The sequence below is a fragment of the Macrobrachium rosenbergii genome, chromosome 2 (genome assembly GCF_040412425.1).
Source record: "Macrobrachium rosenbergii isolate ZJJX-2024 chromosome 2, ASM4041242v1, whole genome shotgun sequence".
Taxonomy (NCBI): Eukaryota; Metazoa; Arthropoda; class Malacostraca; order Decapoda; family Palaemonidae; genus Macrobrachium; species Macrobrachium rosenbergii.
This window is the reverse complement of record NC_089742.1, coordinates 70,987,624-71,004,108: the sequence shown is the minus strand read 5'-3', so window position 1 is coordinate 71,004,108 and position 16,485 is coordinate 70,987,624. Positions and strand designations below refer to the sequence as shown.

At 34.8% G+C, this 16,485-nt stretch overlaps 1 protein-coding gene across 1 annotated transcript in view; it reads left to right on the top strand.

Annotated features, from left to right (window-relative positions):
* PIP4K (phosphatidylinositol 5-phosphate 4-kinase) overlaps positions 1-12,032 on the top strand; it is a 109,821-nt gene extending 97,789 nt beyond the window's left edge. The window contains exons 6-9 of the mRNA XM_067120637.1: positions 4,978-5,146; positions 5,879-5,992; positions 6,185-6,314; positions 11,548-12,032. Of these exons, the coding sequence (XP_066976738.1) occupies positions 4,978-5,146; positions 5,879-5,992; positions 6,185-6,314; positions 11,548-11,735 (601 nt within the window). The 3' untranslated portion in view covers positions 11,736-12,032. The remainder of the gene's footprint in view (positions 1-4,977; positions 5,147-5,878; positions 5,993-6,184; positions 6,315-11,547) is intronic.
* The last annotated feature ends 4,453 nt before the right edge of the window (positions 12,033-16,485 follow it).

Genomic DNA, 16,485 nt, shown 5'->3' with positions numbered 1-16,485 from the left:
ATAAATCAATCACAGCCTAGAGTTGATCCTGAAGCACAGAGGCAACATGCTTCCTAAGATGAACAGTGGAAAGTACATCTCCTGAACACACAAACTCAGTGAAAGAGTAGAGGTTGAAATTGCAGAAGGCAGTAGAGGTGGAGTAGTCTTAGATCTTGAGATCACAGGAGTAACCAGGAGGCTTCCAGGGAGGCAATATCAACGATGTAGAAACTTTCTCCTGTGAGATGAGTCTTGATAGCAGGAGGCAAGGCATGATATGACAAGGAAGAGTCAGAAGCAGCACCACCTGTGTCCTTGGGACATGACACGTGAATGTACAGCGTACGCCCATCTCCTAGTGTAGATACCACTGATCTGTGGACCAACCCGCGTACACTACAGTTTTACTGTGGTGAACAGTGTTCACCCCTACACAAAGTTTTCTGGAAATAAGCGCAAGAAAGGGTACACATCGCAATACTATAAAATGTCATCCTAATATTACTAGAGTAACAGTTAAGAAGTGATGCACATTAATAAAAAGATAACCGTTATTGTGGACATGTGGAGCAAAAATCTACTATAAAAAATTCACTGAATATTAATGACAGAAGGAAGTGCAATAAAGAAAATTTATGAAATTCAAAACAAAAGTGAAAAAAATGGTAAAAGTAATGGAATTTCATGGTTTATGAAAATTACTGAAAAATCAGATCAAGCACAAAAATCACTTGGATCAGATCAGTGAAATTGTTCAACACAAGCAAATATTCTCAGTAATACAGTGGAGGCAAAGAGACACACTGACTGGAAGGTAAAAGGCATTAAATTAAGCGATAATTTTCTCTTAGTATTTCATGCAATGCATACTAATAGAAATGGAATAGATAAAACAAATGAATGGCACCTCATAACAGCAAAACTGTATTAATCCCAATAGAGAACAGCAGTAGGTCTTTGCATAAGGGGTACTCCAATGCCATAAGTATACCTTAGTTTAACCAGACCACTGAGCCGATTAACAGCTCTCCTAGGGCTGGCCCGAAGGATTAGACTTATTTTACGAGGCTAAGAACCAATCGGTTACCTAGCAACAGGACCTACAACTTATTGTGGAATCCGAACCACATTATAGCGAGAAATGAATTACTATCACCAGAAATAAATTCCTCTGATTCTTCATTGGCTAGCTGGAGAATCGAACGCAGGCCTAGGAGAGTGCTAGGCCAGTATGATATTGACCCATCCAATGAAGAACATTCCAATGCCTAAGAACTCATTGAAATGTATATTGGCACTCTGCCCTTATGGTCAGAGGGATTTGTGTCAAATTTCCTTATGTCATTGTTCAACCAATGCTTAAAGTTGTCTTGTAAGGAAACTAAGAAGTTCAATCTCTATGTATTTAACAAGTAAAAGAAATTGGTACCATTTTTCATTGTTTTTGTTAAAAAAAAAGTTACAGCCCAAAATAGTTTTTCAGTGATAGATTAAACATTCAGTAGTTGTACAACAAACCCGAGGTTTTATTAAATTTTGTACAGTCATCTTTTAAATATAGATTTTTAGTTTTAGATTATGATTTTTGAGAAATTGGGAAAAGAAAAAATTATTAGTTTTCTTGGGACTGTGATAATGAAAGGGCTTCTTTATACACAAAATATATGAAATGAAGTGTGTTGTCTCTTATTTTATTTATTAATTTGAAAGGGTTATTACACTTTGATTCTTGATGGCGTAAGGTTGATGGATGAGACACATTTCCCACGGGAACACATAGGTGTGCAGGAGAAACACGGATGTGGTCTGAAGGTGAAGAAGAAGAGATGGTCTTCTGTTTCGTGGGGAGAGAAGCTTTAACAAAGTCCTTAATCCTCCAGCGTCTGATACGGGAACAAACAGGAGGGGTAGACAACAAAGAAGGAGATCTATGTCATCTCCTCTTTAGAATATTGCTGTATTTCTCTTGAAGGGCTGAGTCAACAGTGTCAAGCATAGTCTGAATAAGAGAGGAAGCAGACAGCACCTCCGCAGATGACGCCATAGTAGAACTAGACTGTGACATCATGGGTGCAGGTGAACTGTATGGAGTTGTTGGAGCAACTGTAGGCTGAACGGGAGGTAACCCAGGATGATGCGTAGAGAGAACCAATGGCATCGCGCCAGAAGGCGTAGCTCGAGACTCAGTAGATTGGGAGCCTGGAGGGTCAGGAACTGACATGGCGGTCGACACTGGGATACTTGAAGACATGAAATGGGACAGCAGGCCATCTAAGGTTGATACCTCTGATAGGCCTAACGAGGCCCAAACAACCGACATCTTCTGCGCATCTGAGCCTGAAACAGAGGAAAAAGATGGCACTGTCCCCACCCTCCCGGGAGGAATAACATTACGCTCCGAGAGAGATGGGCCAGCATGAGATCTAGAGATCCTTCTCCCAAAACTTCCAAAGACAAATCAATGGAAGAAAAGGAAGGAGACAAACCTGACAAGGAAGAAGAAGCAAGGGGAGAAGCAGAACAATAAGGGACTTGAGAAACATCCATCGAAGAAGGAGAAAATCCTTCACAAGATGGCACCTCTGATTTCCTCATGTGCTGCTGCTTCTTGGCAAATCTCTTCCATTGCTCAGGAGGCCAAGAACGACACTCGGGGCAGGGGTTAGTCACATTACAAACATTGAATCTGCACCTACTGCAAATTGAATGGGGGTCAGTCTCAAAGGAAGCGCGAGCGAGGATAGATGCCTACACCAGGACATTTCCTCTGAGGCTTACAGGAACTTTTAGCTGGGTTTGGGGTTGTATGATAAAAACCAAAACACATGCACACCAAACAAAAACTGAACACAGATACAACAAAGAAACATGGGCAAAGGCAAAAAACAACCAGCTGTGTAGAAAAAGGAGAGAAAGAACAACCTCTCTCAATGGCAGTCAGAAGAAAACTAAGACGTCACGGAGTTGAAATAGGGTTGCTGCCCACTTCCCATCTCACCTCCATGATGAATTCCAGATGCCACCAATTCCTGGCATAAACAATTCTTTTTTTTTACCGGTTTCCAGCTGCCACCAGAAGATTTATCATAATGTGAAGACCACAGATTTGTTAGCTATGAAAATTAAGTTGATGCATAAAATATTGTGCAAGTGAGATGCGTTTATTTGGCAACAGTTACATTTAGTATAATAGCTGAATGCTGATAAGGAAGAAGTTGCCACTTATGTATTAATATATATATTTTATATTAACATGTTAATTTAATTATTACAATCATTGTGCTGTATAAATAAGTTGTAAAATGTAAAACATTGCGAAAGTGAGTTGGCGTGGTTCAGTACAATTATTTGCAATGATTTTCTGATAAGTAAAATAAACTATGACTGATTTTATATTTCCACCAAAGAAAGCACTAGTATTATAGTATGGAACTAAAGTAAGATTAACAATTGCAACCAAATGGGACTTGTAGATCATGTGAAAATTTTGCAGTAATTTTTTGAACAATAAAAATGATAAATAATATTATGTGTTAACCTCTTCGAAAATTCTTTGAACAGTAATACTTTAGGATGTGTATTTGGAAATCAAATTTCAGAACTGCCCTTAATTAATTTTCAACAATTTCTCAAAATTTTACCATCGGTGCAACCCTTAATCCTTAATGGATGGAAATCCTCATATGAGTATCTATAATAGGGTTTGGGTGATGGATGGGAATCCTCATATGAGTATTAATATTATGTGCCATAGAGTTTGAATGAAATTAGCGGGAAAGAGGTTCATAGCATTTCAGTGGTCCATAAATGACTTAGGGCAACTTACTACCTTGGCTTGTGAGATTTCAGTGGAGGATGTACTGCCTCTCTGCAGCTCTAGTACGTCTATTTATTTATTTGCACCCAGGGATTGATGTTGGTTTTAGTTCTTATCTTTTATGGTTGTATGTCAGCTATAATTGTGACTCTGCAAAGAAAAGTGCAAAGAAATATTAGAAAAACATGTATACCTCACAAAAAGTTCCTGCGTCTCCCCATCTCAGTAAATCTTGTAAATATTTACAACAAATATACTCAGAATTCGTTATTGATTTTAGTTCTTATCTGTTATGATATTGTGTGAGCTATAATTGTAAATTATAATTTTACAAAGAAAATAAAATAATTTATTAGAAAAAACTGCATAAATTGGTAAAATTAACATATTTTTATGAGTATTTTGTAAAAGAGGCCCCACACAGGGTTGTAAATAGTTTCTTTCAACTTCCCATGGAAGGTAGGGAAAAATTTGTAGAATTTTTTTTGTACACCATGTGCATTTGCATATCCTCCTCTTTCCATTGACTTGTTTTTTCTTAAATTGACCAACCTTAAAGTTTGCCCGGTCGGGGGGTGTGCATGATACATATGTAGGCCTTCCATTAAGGGTTAAAGCAGAGCCACACAGAGGAATAAGATGACCTCTTGCAGGACAGTGGAGTATTTGTCTGGTCTTGCAGAGTGGAGTCTTACTTTTTCAAGATCTGTTAGGTTTATTTGGCTAGGGGCTGTTAGCACAGAATTTAGCTAATTATGGTTAATGTCTTCTTGTAAAAAAAGTTTTGTTTCGATGCAAGCCCGTCACTTCTAATTAGCCTTTATTTGGTCCAGAAATTGTCCTCCAATCCATTTTTAATAGAAAAGTCTCAGCTATAAATCTCTCTTTCTGTGCACCTGTAGGTACATTAACTTCCCCCCTGAAGTCCAGAGACATTTTTTCTAATTGCAGTTTTTTAAAATCTGATTGTATCTCTGGGCTTCTTTTAATTTCACTCACTTGACTAGGTAATTTGAGAAATCTCCCAGAGATGTAGGAGTCATATTGGATGATTTTTTCTCCATTGAGCAAGGTAATTTGCAAAAAAAATTTATGTAAGTACGACTCTTGTTTGTTGAAAGTAGAGCAAGTACTGGCCAGTTTATTAGTTTATTAAAAGGAGTTTTTTTTTTTTACAGGAAGTACGATCTTAAAGGCTCAACAGTAGATCGTGAAGCATCAGTGAGAGAGCTTGAGAAAGATTTGCCAACGCTCAAAGACAACGATTTTGTTAAGGACGGAACAAAAATTTACATTGGAGAGGAAGCCAAGCAGCAGCTTATGGAAACATTGACTGCTGATGTAGAGGTAATGAGTACATTGGTGTGAATAGGTGAGACTTTTTTTTCTCTGATGAACTTAACTTTTCTTGAGAGGATTGTGCATGTTTCATACACAGTCTTCATCCATCCAGAAACCTATGCAGGTAAGTGTTTTACCCCAGTCATTATGTTACATGAAATTAAAAATAGAGTTTGCTCACTTTGGTTTTTACTTTACCTTTGGTCATTTGTTTAACAGTGGGAAGATGTGTACATTAGAATGACACCACAGTATCACTAATCATTTACAGTGTAACTCAGACCTTCTTGGGCCCGAGCTGCATTGCTTCTTCCTTTTAACTTTTATCCATTTCTTTTGGTCCCCTCTCACTTAGCTGTCTGACTTGAATTGCTCTATATCTGTATTCCATTCTAGTTAAAGAGCAAATTTTATGTTTGAGCCCTACAAAAGTCAAGTAATGTGACTCAGTGGTCTCGTGAAGCTAATTTGTATCTTGTAGGGATGCACTGCTTAATATGACAATGTACAAAATTTTTCACGTCATCCCTTTGGGGTGGGAGGCTGGAAGCCAAGGACAAAGCTTTTAAATTACCTGGATTTGCATTAAAATGAAGGACCTTATTTTAATTTACAAAATCCGTGGTCCAGCAGAGTATTTTGATGTACACCAAACATTAGAAGAGATATGTATAGTTTCAAGCATATAGTCTGCTTTAAAGAAATATAAGCTAATGGCATTGTAACATATCTTTTCAGTTTTTGATGAGGTTGAATTTAATGGATTATTCATTACTGCTGGGTGTTCATGATGTAGCAAGAGCTGAGCAGGAGGGTGAAATGCACAATGAATCAGAAGATGATGTAATAGAGGCAAGTAAACCATAACTAGTAATTAAGCCCTGCATTTTCACCTTATTGAATGTCCACAATTAACCCTTTCACTGTGTAATGAGAATGTCTAACAGTGAAATTCTTTTCACTGGAATAATAAGCTTAGCACATTCAAGACTAAAACTGTTCGGTTGTTGACTAATGTATTTATATGGTCTCTGTTTTTTAAAGGAGGAAGATGATGAATGCACAGGTGTCCCAACACCACCTGACTCCCCACTCACAGCTGCTAGAGAGCGTGCTGCAAGTAATGGTGCTATCAACCCAGATGTTGAAATTTATGCCATTGAAAGTAATGAAAGTAAGTGATCTTTTGTATGGTTGTACAGTATATGGGTTGTATTGTTGCATGGTTTTATTTGGATTATATTATTGCTGTATTAATAATTAGCTGTTGACCTGTAAAACTGAAACTGTGGTTGAGTGACATTAACCACAACTTGGAAAAACATTGTACTGCAGCTTAGGTAGCTGTTGCTCTGAAGTACTACAGGTCACTCGACAAAACATTTGATTTCATGCATGATAGCAAGCTGATCTGTGCAAAAGCTGAAGATCATGGTTTATGATACAACACCAGAATCTTTGGTCAGAAGCACTATTGTGTATCTCAGAATGTTAGATACAGCAGTCAAGAAGAAGTCAGAGAAGTGGTATGGCATATGAGAATCTACAAATCCTTACTCATCCACAACACATCATAAATCAATTTGGACAGTCATACATTTGGATGAAACCTTGGGTAAACAGGTTATTAACTTGCAATAATCATGTACCTTGACAGAGGGAGAGAGATTGAACAGACAGGTGTTAGTGTGATTGCTTACATGTGTGTGTGTTTGTGTGCGTGTGTGTGAAATGTCAACTTTTATAAAAGTGATGACAGTTACAGTTTTGTATCTCTCTCTCTCTCTCTCTCTCTCTCTCTCTCTCTCTCTCTCTCTCTCTCTCTCTCTCTCTCTCTCTCTCTCTCTCTCTCTCTCTCTCTCTCTCTCTCTCTCTGATGTAGATTCCACAAACCGTTCGTTCAGGATAAGGGAAACCCCGTGGAGTTTCCTTTACTTTCCATTCACCCAAAGGTGTGAAATTTAGTGTTCAGGATAAAGGAAACCCTGTGGATTTTTTTTTTTTAGAATTTTTTTTTTATAAAGTCATGGAGCACGTTGTAAAAGTAACAAACAGATTTTCCATCCAGTTTCCAGATGACTATATAGAAAGTTTACCTACAATACCAAGTGCACTAAAATGGTATGAAACAAATGAAAATGAAATGAAACAGTTCATTAATCTACTGGCTCTATGTTTCAGGGAATGGCATTCGAAAGAATAATTCTTTCCCTTTTATGCTCCATTCTTATAACCTTTAGTATATAAAAATACAAAATAAATTCTTTCATCTTTTCTTATTCTACATTATTTATTATCCTAATATCATTATATACAAAAATCAATATCAGTGTAAAAAAGAACAGACAAAAAAGCATAAAAATTAGCATAGACCAAATGACTGCTCTGCGAGCTAGAAAATGTGATGATACAAGACTGGTGACATCTCTCATAAAGGACTCTTAACAGGCTAATATAAACTGCAGGACAGTATACATTTCCTCCTGAATATACTATCATGTAGAAAATGAAAAGTAGCATACATTTTCATTTTTGGTGCAGTAAAGATCATAGGTTGTTTATTTTTTCATTCAGCATTTTCCTTAGAGCCCTTGATGGAAAACAATTGTCTTTAAAATATTTCGTTAGGAATAGAATTTCTTGGTGGAGAGCAAACCAGTTTAATGTGTAAGTAAAATAAATAAACCACCTATGATCTTTACTGTACCAAAAATGAAAATGTATGCTACTTTTCCTTTTCTACATGATAGTATATGCAGGAGGAAATGTCTACATACATTTCAGAAAGTTCAACCAGCTATTGACTTTAAACTTATTTTCCAAAAAATCCACTAACGATCAGGTCAGTGTTTCACTTTAAGGACCGTCTCAGCCCCCTTTTGTCTTCAAATGTATACAAGTATATGTGCCCAGGATGTGATCGTGGGACCTACTGTTGGATGCACGAGGAGGCTGCTTAGGGTTTACATTGAAGCGCATTGAGGACTTAGTTTTAGGACTGTTAGTAGGCTGTCCAACCCTGAACATTCCAACATAAGAAGTTACTGCAAAATATGTAAAACCTATATAGAATATAAAGGCTTCAAAGTTGTTGGAAGAGTTAATAATGAAATTGACCTGAACATTTTAGAACCTGTTTTAATAAGAAATACAGTTCCAACTCTAAATACCCAGTTGTCATCTACGCAATTTTTTGCAGCCTAATTTGATGTATTATAGACATGTCAGTGTTTTTCAAAATGTTTCTTTTCAGTCTCCTCACATCCACTGCTTGGGTGGGTTCTTGTGTGTAGTTGTATGTTAAATCTGTTTTCTTACTTATCTTTTATCTCATACTTTTTATTGATTTTCTGTGTTTTAGTTTTTTCAATATAGTTTATATGAATGTTTTTAAATGTAAAGTTAAACTATTATAATGTCTAAAGTTGTTTCAGCCTTGAAAATGCAACTGGAAAGTATGTTGCGAAAGGTCAGCCAATAAAGAGTTTTATGAACATGATGCCTGCCCCTTCACTTCATGTTGTGTGCTAAAGAGCAATGGCTCCTTCTCTTTGATATATATATATATATATATATATATATATATATATATATATATATATATATATATATATATATATATATATATATATATATATATATATTATATATATATATATTATATTATATTACAGGGGTGGCCAGTTATTTACTTTTTGTTTAATTAGCGCACTATTGCCTTGCATTCGCCAGAGACCGATGTAACCTGCCTTCTGAGACCAACAAAGCTATAAATGACAAAGATAAAATGGATAGGTTGCCAGCTTGAAACGAATCAGTACAAGAATATATTTATTTCACACAAGAATGTGAATTAATGGCACTTACTGAAACTAGCTCCAAACAAAATAAAGAATTAAAAAAAATGAACCATTAACAGGAGCTGAACACCAGCTCGAAATATTAGTCCTAATCAGGACAGGTATCTTAATGCTACACAAGTTACACAACGGATTTGAGCCTCTTCTGAGGGTTTGCTTGTAACAGTTGCTGTTCAAAGAATGTGAATGTGGCTTTTAAGCACTGAAGGATGCAGATATCTCCAAGCAAGAGGGAAAACCAGGCTTTAAGGCGTACATACACGTCTGGAAACAAATCATCCAGATAACACTCATGTATAAAAGAATCTCTCTAGTAATATTTAATCACAAGGAGTGCAGTTTTACTTATATCAGGAATAATGCTTTTAACACCACAGGATATTTTAAGGTTGTGTCACTGGACAACACAGTTTGATTACATGAACTTCATAGGGGGAATATTCAATACTAGGGTTCTTAGTAAGGGATTTCTTAAGGATGGAAATTTGAACAAGGAAAATGGGAGATTCAGTTGAAGGAAAAGAACACTGGTGAATCAGTTGCTAAAATCAGACTTGCCATACCATTGAATTCCATAATGCAGTGATCAATTGCATTGAACTTGCTTTGGTCTGCTGGGGTTCAGCAAGACTCCACACGTATGGAAGGGACAGACAAAGAGGTGCCTTGGAGGACGCCATGGACACGTCAAATCTGAGTGAGGGTTAGGGTGCGTCTGAGGGCTTTGCTTGGTCTTTTTTGGGCACCTCATCTCCAAAGCTCTGCCCAGCAGTGCTTTGGACATCAGGTTGCTGGTATTATCTGAAATAACAAAAGACTCACCAGGAAAACAGGTCACAGAAAAATAGCTGTTGGGGGAAGGGTACCTAAGAGCTACTAGTACAAGCATTTTTCCTTATGAATCTGTTTCCCACCTTAAATGTCTGTTGGCTGGCTATTTGAAACAACATCTTTCTCCTGCACTACACCTCGTGTGGAACCCTACCTTTGTCTTCCTTTCATTAAATGAAATTTAATATTAAGCTAAGATGCAAAAGAGACTGAACAGCAATATTTATAATAATATATATATATAATATTATACAGTTGTCCCTCTCCATATTGCGGTTCACTCATGGTCGTCTCACTGCACTGCGGATTTTAAAATTTAATTAAATTTGTATCGCAGATTTGTCGCTATATCGCAGGATTTTGTGGTATTTATTATTTTTATTTTAGTGGTAAAATAAGCATTTTCTACCCTAAAATTTTTATTTTCATGACTACATACATTTTTTATGATAAAAAAATTATTTACTAATTTTCAAATATTAATATCATTTTAAACAGCAAAGTATATATAGAATGCTAAATTAAAATCCCACAGAATCACAAAACAGCTTATCAATGTACATACTCTCTCTCTCTCTCTCTCTCTCTCTCTCTCTCTCTCTCTCTCTCTCTCTCTCTCTCTCTCTCTCTCTCTCTCTCTCTCTCTCTCTCTCTCTCTCTCTCTCTCTCTCTCTCTCTCTCTCTCTCTCTCTCTCTCTCTCTGTACAAAGTTAAAATAATTCCATTAATAAATTTGTTTCTTTTAGCAAATAAAAAATTATTTTCCTAATTCTTTCGGTAGTAGTGAGCAGCTTCAGTCAGCGGATTCTCAGAACGTAAACATTACAAATATATGCGCATACAATCGCGGAGGGTTCTAGAACCTAACCCTGTGATAGACAAGGGACGACTGTATATATGTACAGTATATACATATATATATATATATGTGTGTGTGTGTGCTTGATCTCATGTGTAGAAGATTTTAAATTTACTTTACTTTCAAGAATAGAAAGAGGGCAGACTCAATACATAGGTAGATAACATTTATGGATTCACCTAATGTACATTACATGGTCACCCTTCACCTGGTGATGGAGGGGACTGTGTCAAGGGGTTCTGTTTTAACTCCTGTGACATTTACTACACTCACTTTCCTGCCTTTTCTAAAATACACACATCAGTGAGGATGACTGACTTCCACTTGGACTCATAGCACTTGGATGAACTCTTTCTTTCTTTCTTGATCTTTAATTTTCTTGCTCAAGCAAGGACCAGGTTATCGTACTCTCTTACTTTCTTATTTTCAGCAGAGGACCACCAAGAACTTGAAATAATACCACTGGATGTACACTTAAAATTATTTATTTACAAAAATTACAAATCTCGTCAGCTTCACTTGTCATGAGATTTAGTAAACATTGAATGAAACTGAAATTATTTGATGATCATCAGACAAATACTTCAACACACAAGTCTTTTGGAAAACACTGCAAGTACTCCAGAAAATCATGAAAATAAAAAATATATTTGAATACAATACAGTATTGCTAAAATTGTATTTGTGAAGGTTGGACTACAATATTTTAAAATGATAACGATAATAATACCTTATACGTGTAAACTCATATGTTGAAACATATGTTGTTGAAATAGTTATGAAATTTATCTAATTCTTTTATTAATTAAAAGAGTTTTTGTAAGAACTGTTTGTAAGCAATTTAAATGTTTTTTCAGGTGCTCCACAAAGAGAAATTTACTTCATGGCCCTTATAGATGTTTTAACACATTATGGAGTGAAGAAACAAGCTGCTAAAGCTGCAAAGACTGTGAAATATTTATCAAATGCAGATGGAATATCCACTGTTGAACCTGACCAATATGGACGTAGGTTTCTGGATTTTATGAATCAGGCAATTGTGTAAGGGAAATGTATAGGAGGGGTATAACAGATCCCTTTGTGTCCATAATTAAAGTGTATATCATAGGTCAGTAAGTCATTTTTTTCAAAGCTTAGAGCACTAATAACTAAATCTTTGGGTTCTTAATAACAGATGAAGGTAGTAGAAAGTGTACTTGAGAAAGAAAAAATATATAGTGTGGAAAAGTGTTTGTGTTTTGCTGCTTAGATGGTAAAATTGTAAGAGAAGGTTTAGTATACTTTTGAGTTACAAGTTTCTTGTAGTACCAATGATTGGCCATTGTATTGCATATGTTATCCAGTACCATGAATAGTGGCATTAGATTTTGTTCATTTAGTGCACACACTCAGTGAGAAGTTTAATCACAGTATATAATATATATATATATATATATATATATATATATATATATATATATATATATATATATATATATATATATATATATATATATATATATATATATATATATATATATATATATATATATATATATATATATATATATATATATAATTACACATACATATACCACAAAGACACATACACACTATGATTCGTATTTCACAATTGACCATCCCTGTATCTGATGTGTCTGATGAGCTCATGGTAGCATTGTCAGAGAACTTACTTAACACTAAGAGAATTATAGAATTAATGGTAGAGTAGAAAATGCATTAGAATGTGTGCCCATTAGCCATAAAACAGTGCTGTTCATCTATATATATCTCATTCTTTAATCTGTATACTCAAGACTAATTCTGAAATGGAGTGAGAGTCTGGAGCCTGATTTGAGCTGCACTAGGAGAGCTTATCTGGTGTTATTGTAGGCTTTAAGGTGATGTGACCTCTCTCTGGCTTGGCTCCAGCTGAAGAGTAAGATTACCAAAAGAAACTGGTGGTCTTGTAACTGTTGCAGCCACATGGAATTAGTAGATGAATGGCTAGTTGGTATTGGTTTTTTGTTTTTGGGATGGACAAATGATGATTAACCTTATAATGCCAAGCTGGAGGATTGTGTTTAGTTCAGAAAGAAAGTAAAAAGAAATTTTTACATTTTACAAGGCATTTATATAATTAGCTGTAATTTCTCCAAGGTTTGGATACTAAGAGCACACAAGGATGCCAGAAAATCCAGTGATTACAGTGCTGTTATAATTTGGAAAAGTGGAAGTTTTTGCAAATTTATAAAATCATGGCTGTATTGTAACTTTTTTTTGACTAGCAATGTGCTCTTTATACTTTTATAAGTAAGAAGTGGTTTGGCCATATATGGTTAAAGAAAGTGTAAGTTATCTTAAGATGTAATTTTTATTGATAATTTAAGTTGCTGGTAGGTGCTGTGGGACACTATTTTTCCTTCTTCTTTTTCTTCAGATATTTTAGCATCCAGTGTCTTTTAAAGTTGTCTGGATCTTGCTGGTGATGAAGATGTATAAACCAAGGACAGTGCAATGATTCATAATGTACATTAATTTTGATTGTAAGCAAGTAGAGTGAAGCTCAGTAAATCTGTGCAATTCATTTCCATTGCATTGATTGGCTTTAAAAAGCTTTTTATTTTACAGAACAAATAATCAAATGATGTCTAGTGTCCTGACACATGATACTTATTTAGTTTCTTTTAATACTGGAATACTCAAAATTATACATTCTTAGGCCTTTTTAGTAACAAATTTTTGGCATGTTTAAATACTGACTTGATGGATTTCTGGTTTTATGTATGTGTTCTGATTGCCTGTAGTTAATGAAACAAGTTTTTGTGGATCTTGGTATATTGTTTAATAGGTGTTTGGCAGTGCAGTTATTTTTCACAAATAATTTAAAACATGGCCGTACTTTGGGAATATGCTGTGGTTTATTCAAATACTCATTAAAATTAGTTCATGCAATCATATTCTCTCATTTAGTGTATAGCTTCACTTTTTTCACTTTTGTAATGATGATAAAGTATTTCAGTTATATACCTGCATATTCTTATGTTAATAAGAAGAAAAATAGTACCTGTGTTTTAAAAAAGGATATAGTTTAGTGAATGTGCGTTTGTTTTACAGTAATGGTTATCTTATTGCTCAGACAAGCTTAATATCAATGCACAGTAATTTGTATTGTAGCTTCGTTTAGTCAACGTACTGTAGTTCATTATAGATGCAACTTATTTCCAACAGCAGTTTTATTTTGTCTTCCACAGCATGTCAGTTATCCCTTGTTTGTGTTCATGTATTCTAGTTATTTTTTTATACTGGTACTGTACTGTCAGTAATATGTTGTATTTATTTAATGATATAGCTTATCAATAACAAATGTATTTCCTAACAAATTTGTATCAGGTTTTAAGAAGTGGTGGTATCTCATCAACAGTGTTAATTCTCAGAAGTCAGTCAGAGAAATTTTACTAATATAATGGAATTTGAAATTCAAGCTCTTAGTCAAGTTTGAAACTGTTTAGTCAGTCATCTCTCCTAGTTTTTTTTTTTTTTTTTTTTTTTCCTGAACAACTGGGCTGAGCCAATGGAAAACTCAAGGAATTGTAAAATATCATCATTAGTATTTCAAGAAACAGTTCATTGCCTTAGTTGTAGTTGGTAGCGCTTCTTAAAGTTTTAAGTTGTTCGTAAAGTACAGGAACAGTTAGGGTAAACAATAGGATTAGTGGCTTAAAGGTGTAGTAGATCCTTAATCCATGTGTACGAGAGGTACTGGCTAATATTCAAGGATGTTTGATTTTTCATGATGATTATTATTTGTGGAGGACTTACCCTCTCATCTCAAGAATTGCTATGCAGTCTGGCAGAGGTTTCATACTTGTAGGAAAGTGTCACATTAGTATTTTTAAATTGAGAACTAGTGATTTTCTACATATGGTTTTGAAATTTATATCACGTCCACTTAACTCTGGTGGAAACATTGGGATTTCTAAAATTTTCATTAAAAGTTTTGCTATTTGAAGAGAATTTCCAAAGTAACTTAATTTTTATGCATTTTAGAGTTACATTCTCATTATTTATATGTTACATATAAAGGAGCATTAGTTTTTGTAGGACTTTGACATTTACAAATTACACTAAAGTCAAACCCTTTGAGATTACAATGACAGGTGACATCATCTGTAGAAAATAAAAGAAAGTTACCCATAAATATTTTGACATTTGGTAGCATTGTGATGACCTATGAAGTGTTGAGGGATGGGTTGACCCTCACTTATGCAAGTAATGGATGTTTTAAGGGAATTAGCTTTAAACTATTACAGAATAGAAACTCACGAAAAACTCATCCTTTTTGCGACTACTTTCTGCAGTAGCTGGACATAAATAGGGAAGATATACCATTAGTGTGAAATTTATCATACTTTTTCTTGATACAAAAGGAATGTGTTAATTGTAATTTTTTAGGTTTATAAAAAATAAGGAAATTTGTGTTCTTGGTTATCCTTAATACATCATTTTGAATATACAATTTTGTTGCTTAATTTTTCCAAGGTTCTGCAATAACATGCAATCATTTGGCTTAAAAATAAAACCAAAACCAGCATTCTGTCATGAAAGAAAATTTATAGCAAGCAGTGAATGAAAGTGTTTTTAAGCTCAAGCAGCAATCTTCTGTGGGGTATTTTACCAAAGACAGATGACCTTTTGGTCTCCCAAAAATCTCAAAGGGTTAATGTATTGAGAAGTTGCCAGTTCAAAATTTTGTAATGCATATTTTGAAGAATGTATAATTAAATTACAAAGTAATGTGATTCATGTGGTTATGATATTTATTGTTTTGTCTATTTTATAGCTTTTGGTTATCATTTGTTTCCTTTGATATATCAGTTTCAAGATCAAACTTTATTATTTGATAAAAACATGATTTGGTTCATTCTTAGCATTGCTATCTCTCTTCAAGAAAAAATAGTAACTTGATTCCCACTGAATTTTTATTATTTTGATGAAATGTAAAGAAGATATAATAATTTCCAGTGGTGATTGACAGATTTCCTCTAGGGTCTCTGGGAACCAGCTGTGCTAAGTATGTGAGTCTTACTTTGATAAACAATGTGAGGTGTAAAACTCCTACTTTGATAAACAATCTGAGGTGTAAAACTCAACAATATGATACTTTGCAGGCCTTATTTGGGTTATTTTGAAACTAAACTGTTGTTAAGCCATTCAGCATTCTTTTCTGCTTAAAAAGTTAAAACTCTTTTTAGTGAAAAAGTTTTTCAACTTACTGGTGGTCCTGTGTTTCTCAGTGACACTACAGCATTACACATAAAGCTGCTCATGTAAATTTAGATGTGTCAGACAAAATTAATGTTTCAGTCATGCAGCACCAATTTACACCAGTACATTTGTATGATTCTTTTTATCGTATTTGTAGCATTAATGTTGTATTTGCCTTTTGAATGTCTAATGTTACACATGCATTGTGAGAAGCGGTGGTATTACCAGATATTGAAATGCTTTTAAGTACAAAGATGGGGTAAGGTATACTAAGAATTATAACAGCAGCATGTTGTGTCCCTTATGTTAAATTAACTGTTTTATTGGTGAAAGTGGGTAAGGTAGATCTGATCAGTTTATCCCAAAGAGTAAGATGGTGTTAGTGATTCTTGGAGATATATCTTTAAACTGCTGCACCAGATCTGATGAAGACATTGCAAAGTGGAAGCTTTGCTAATGAGCTCAAGTGTTTGATTTAATGGCTTATGGGAATGAAGGTTTAGTCACTTGAATTTAGAGGCCTTGAAAGGGCCTTCTTCTTTATTAGA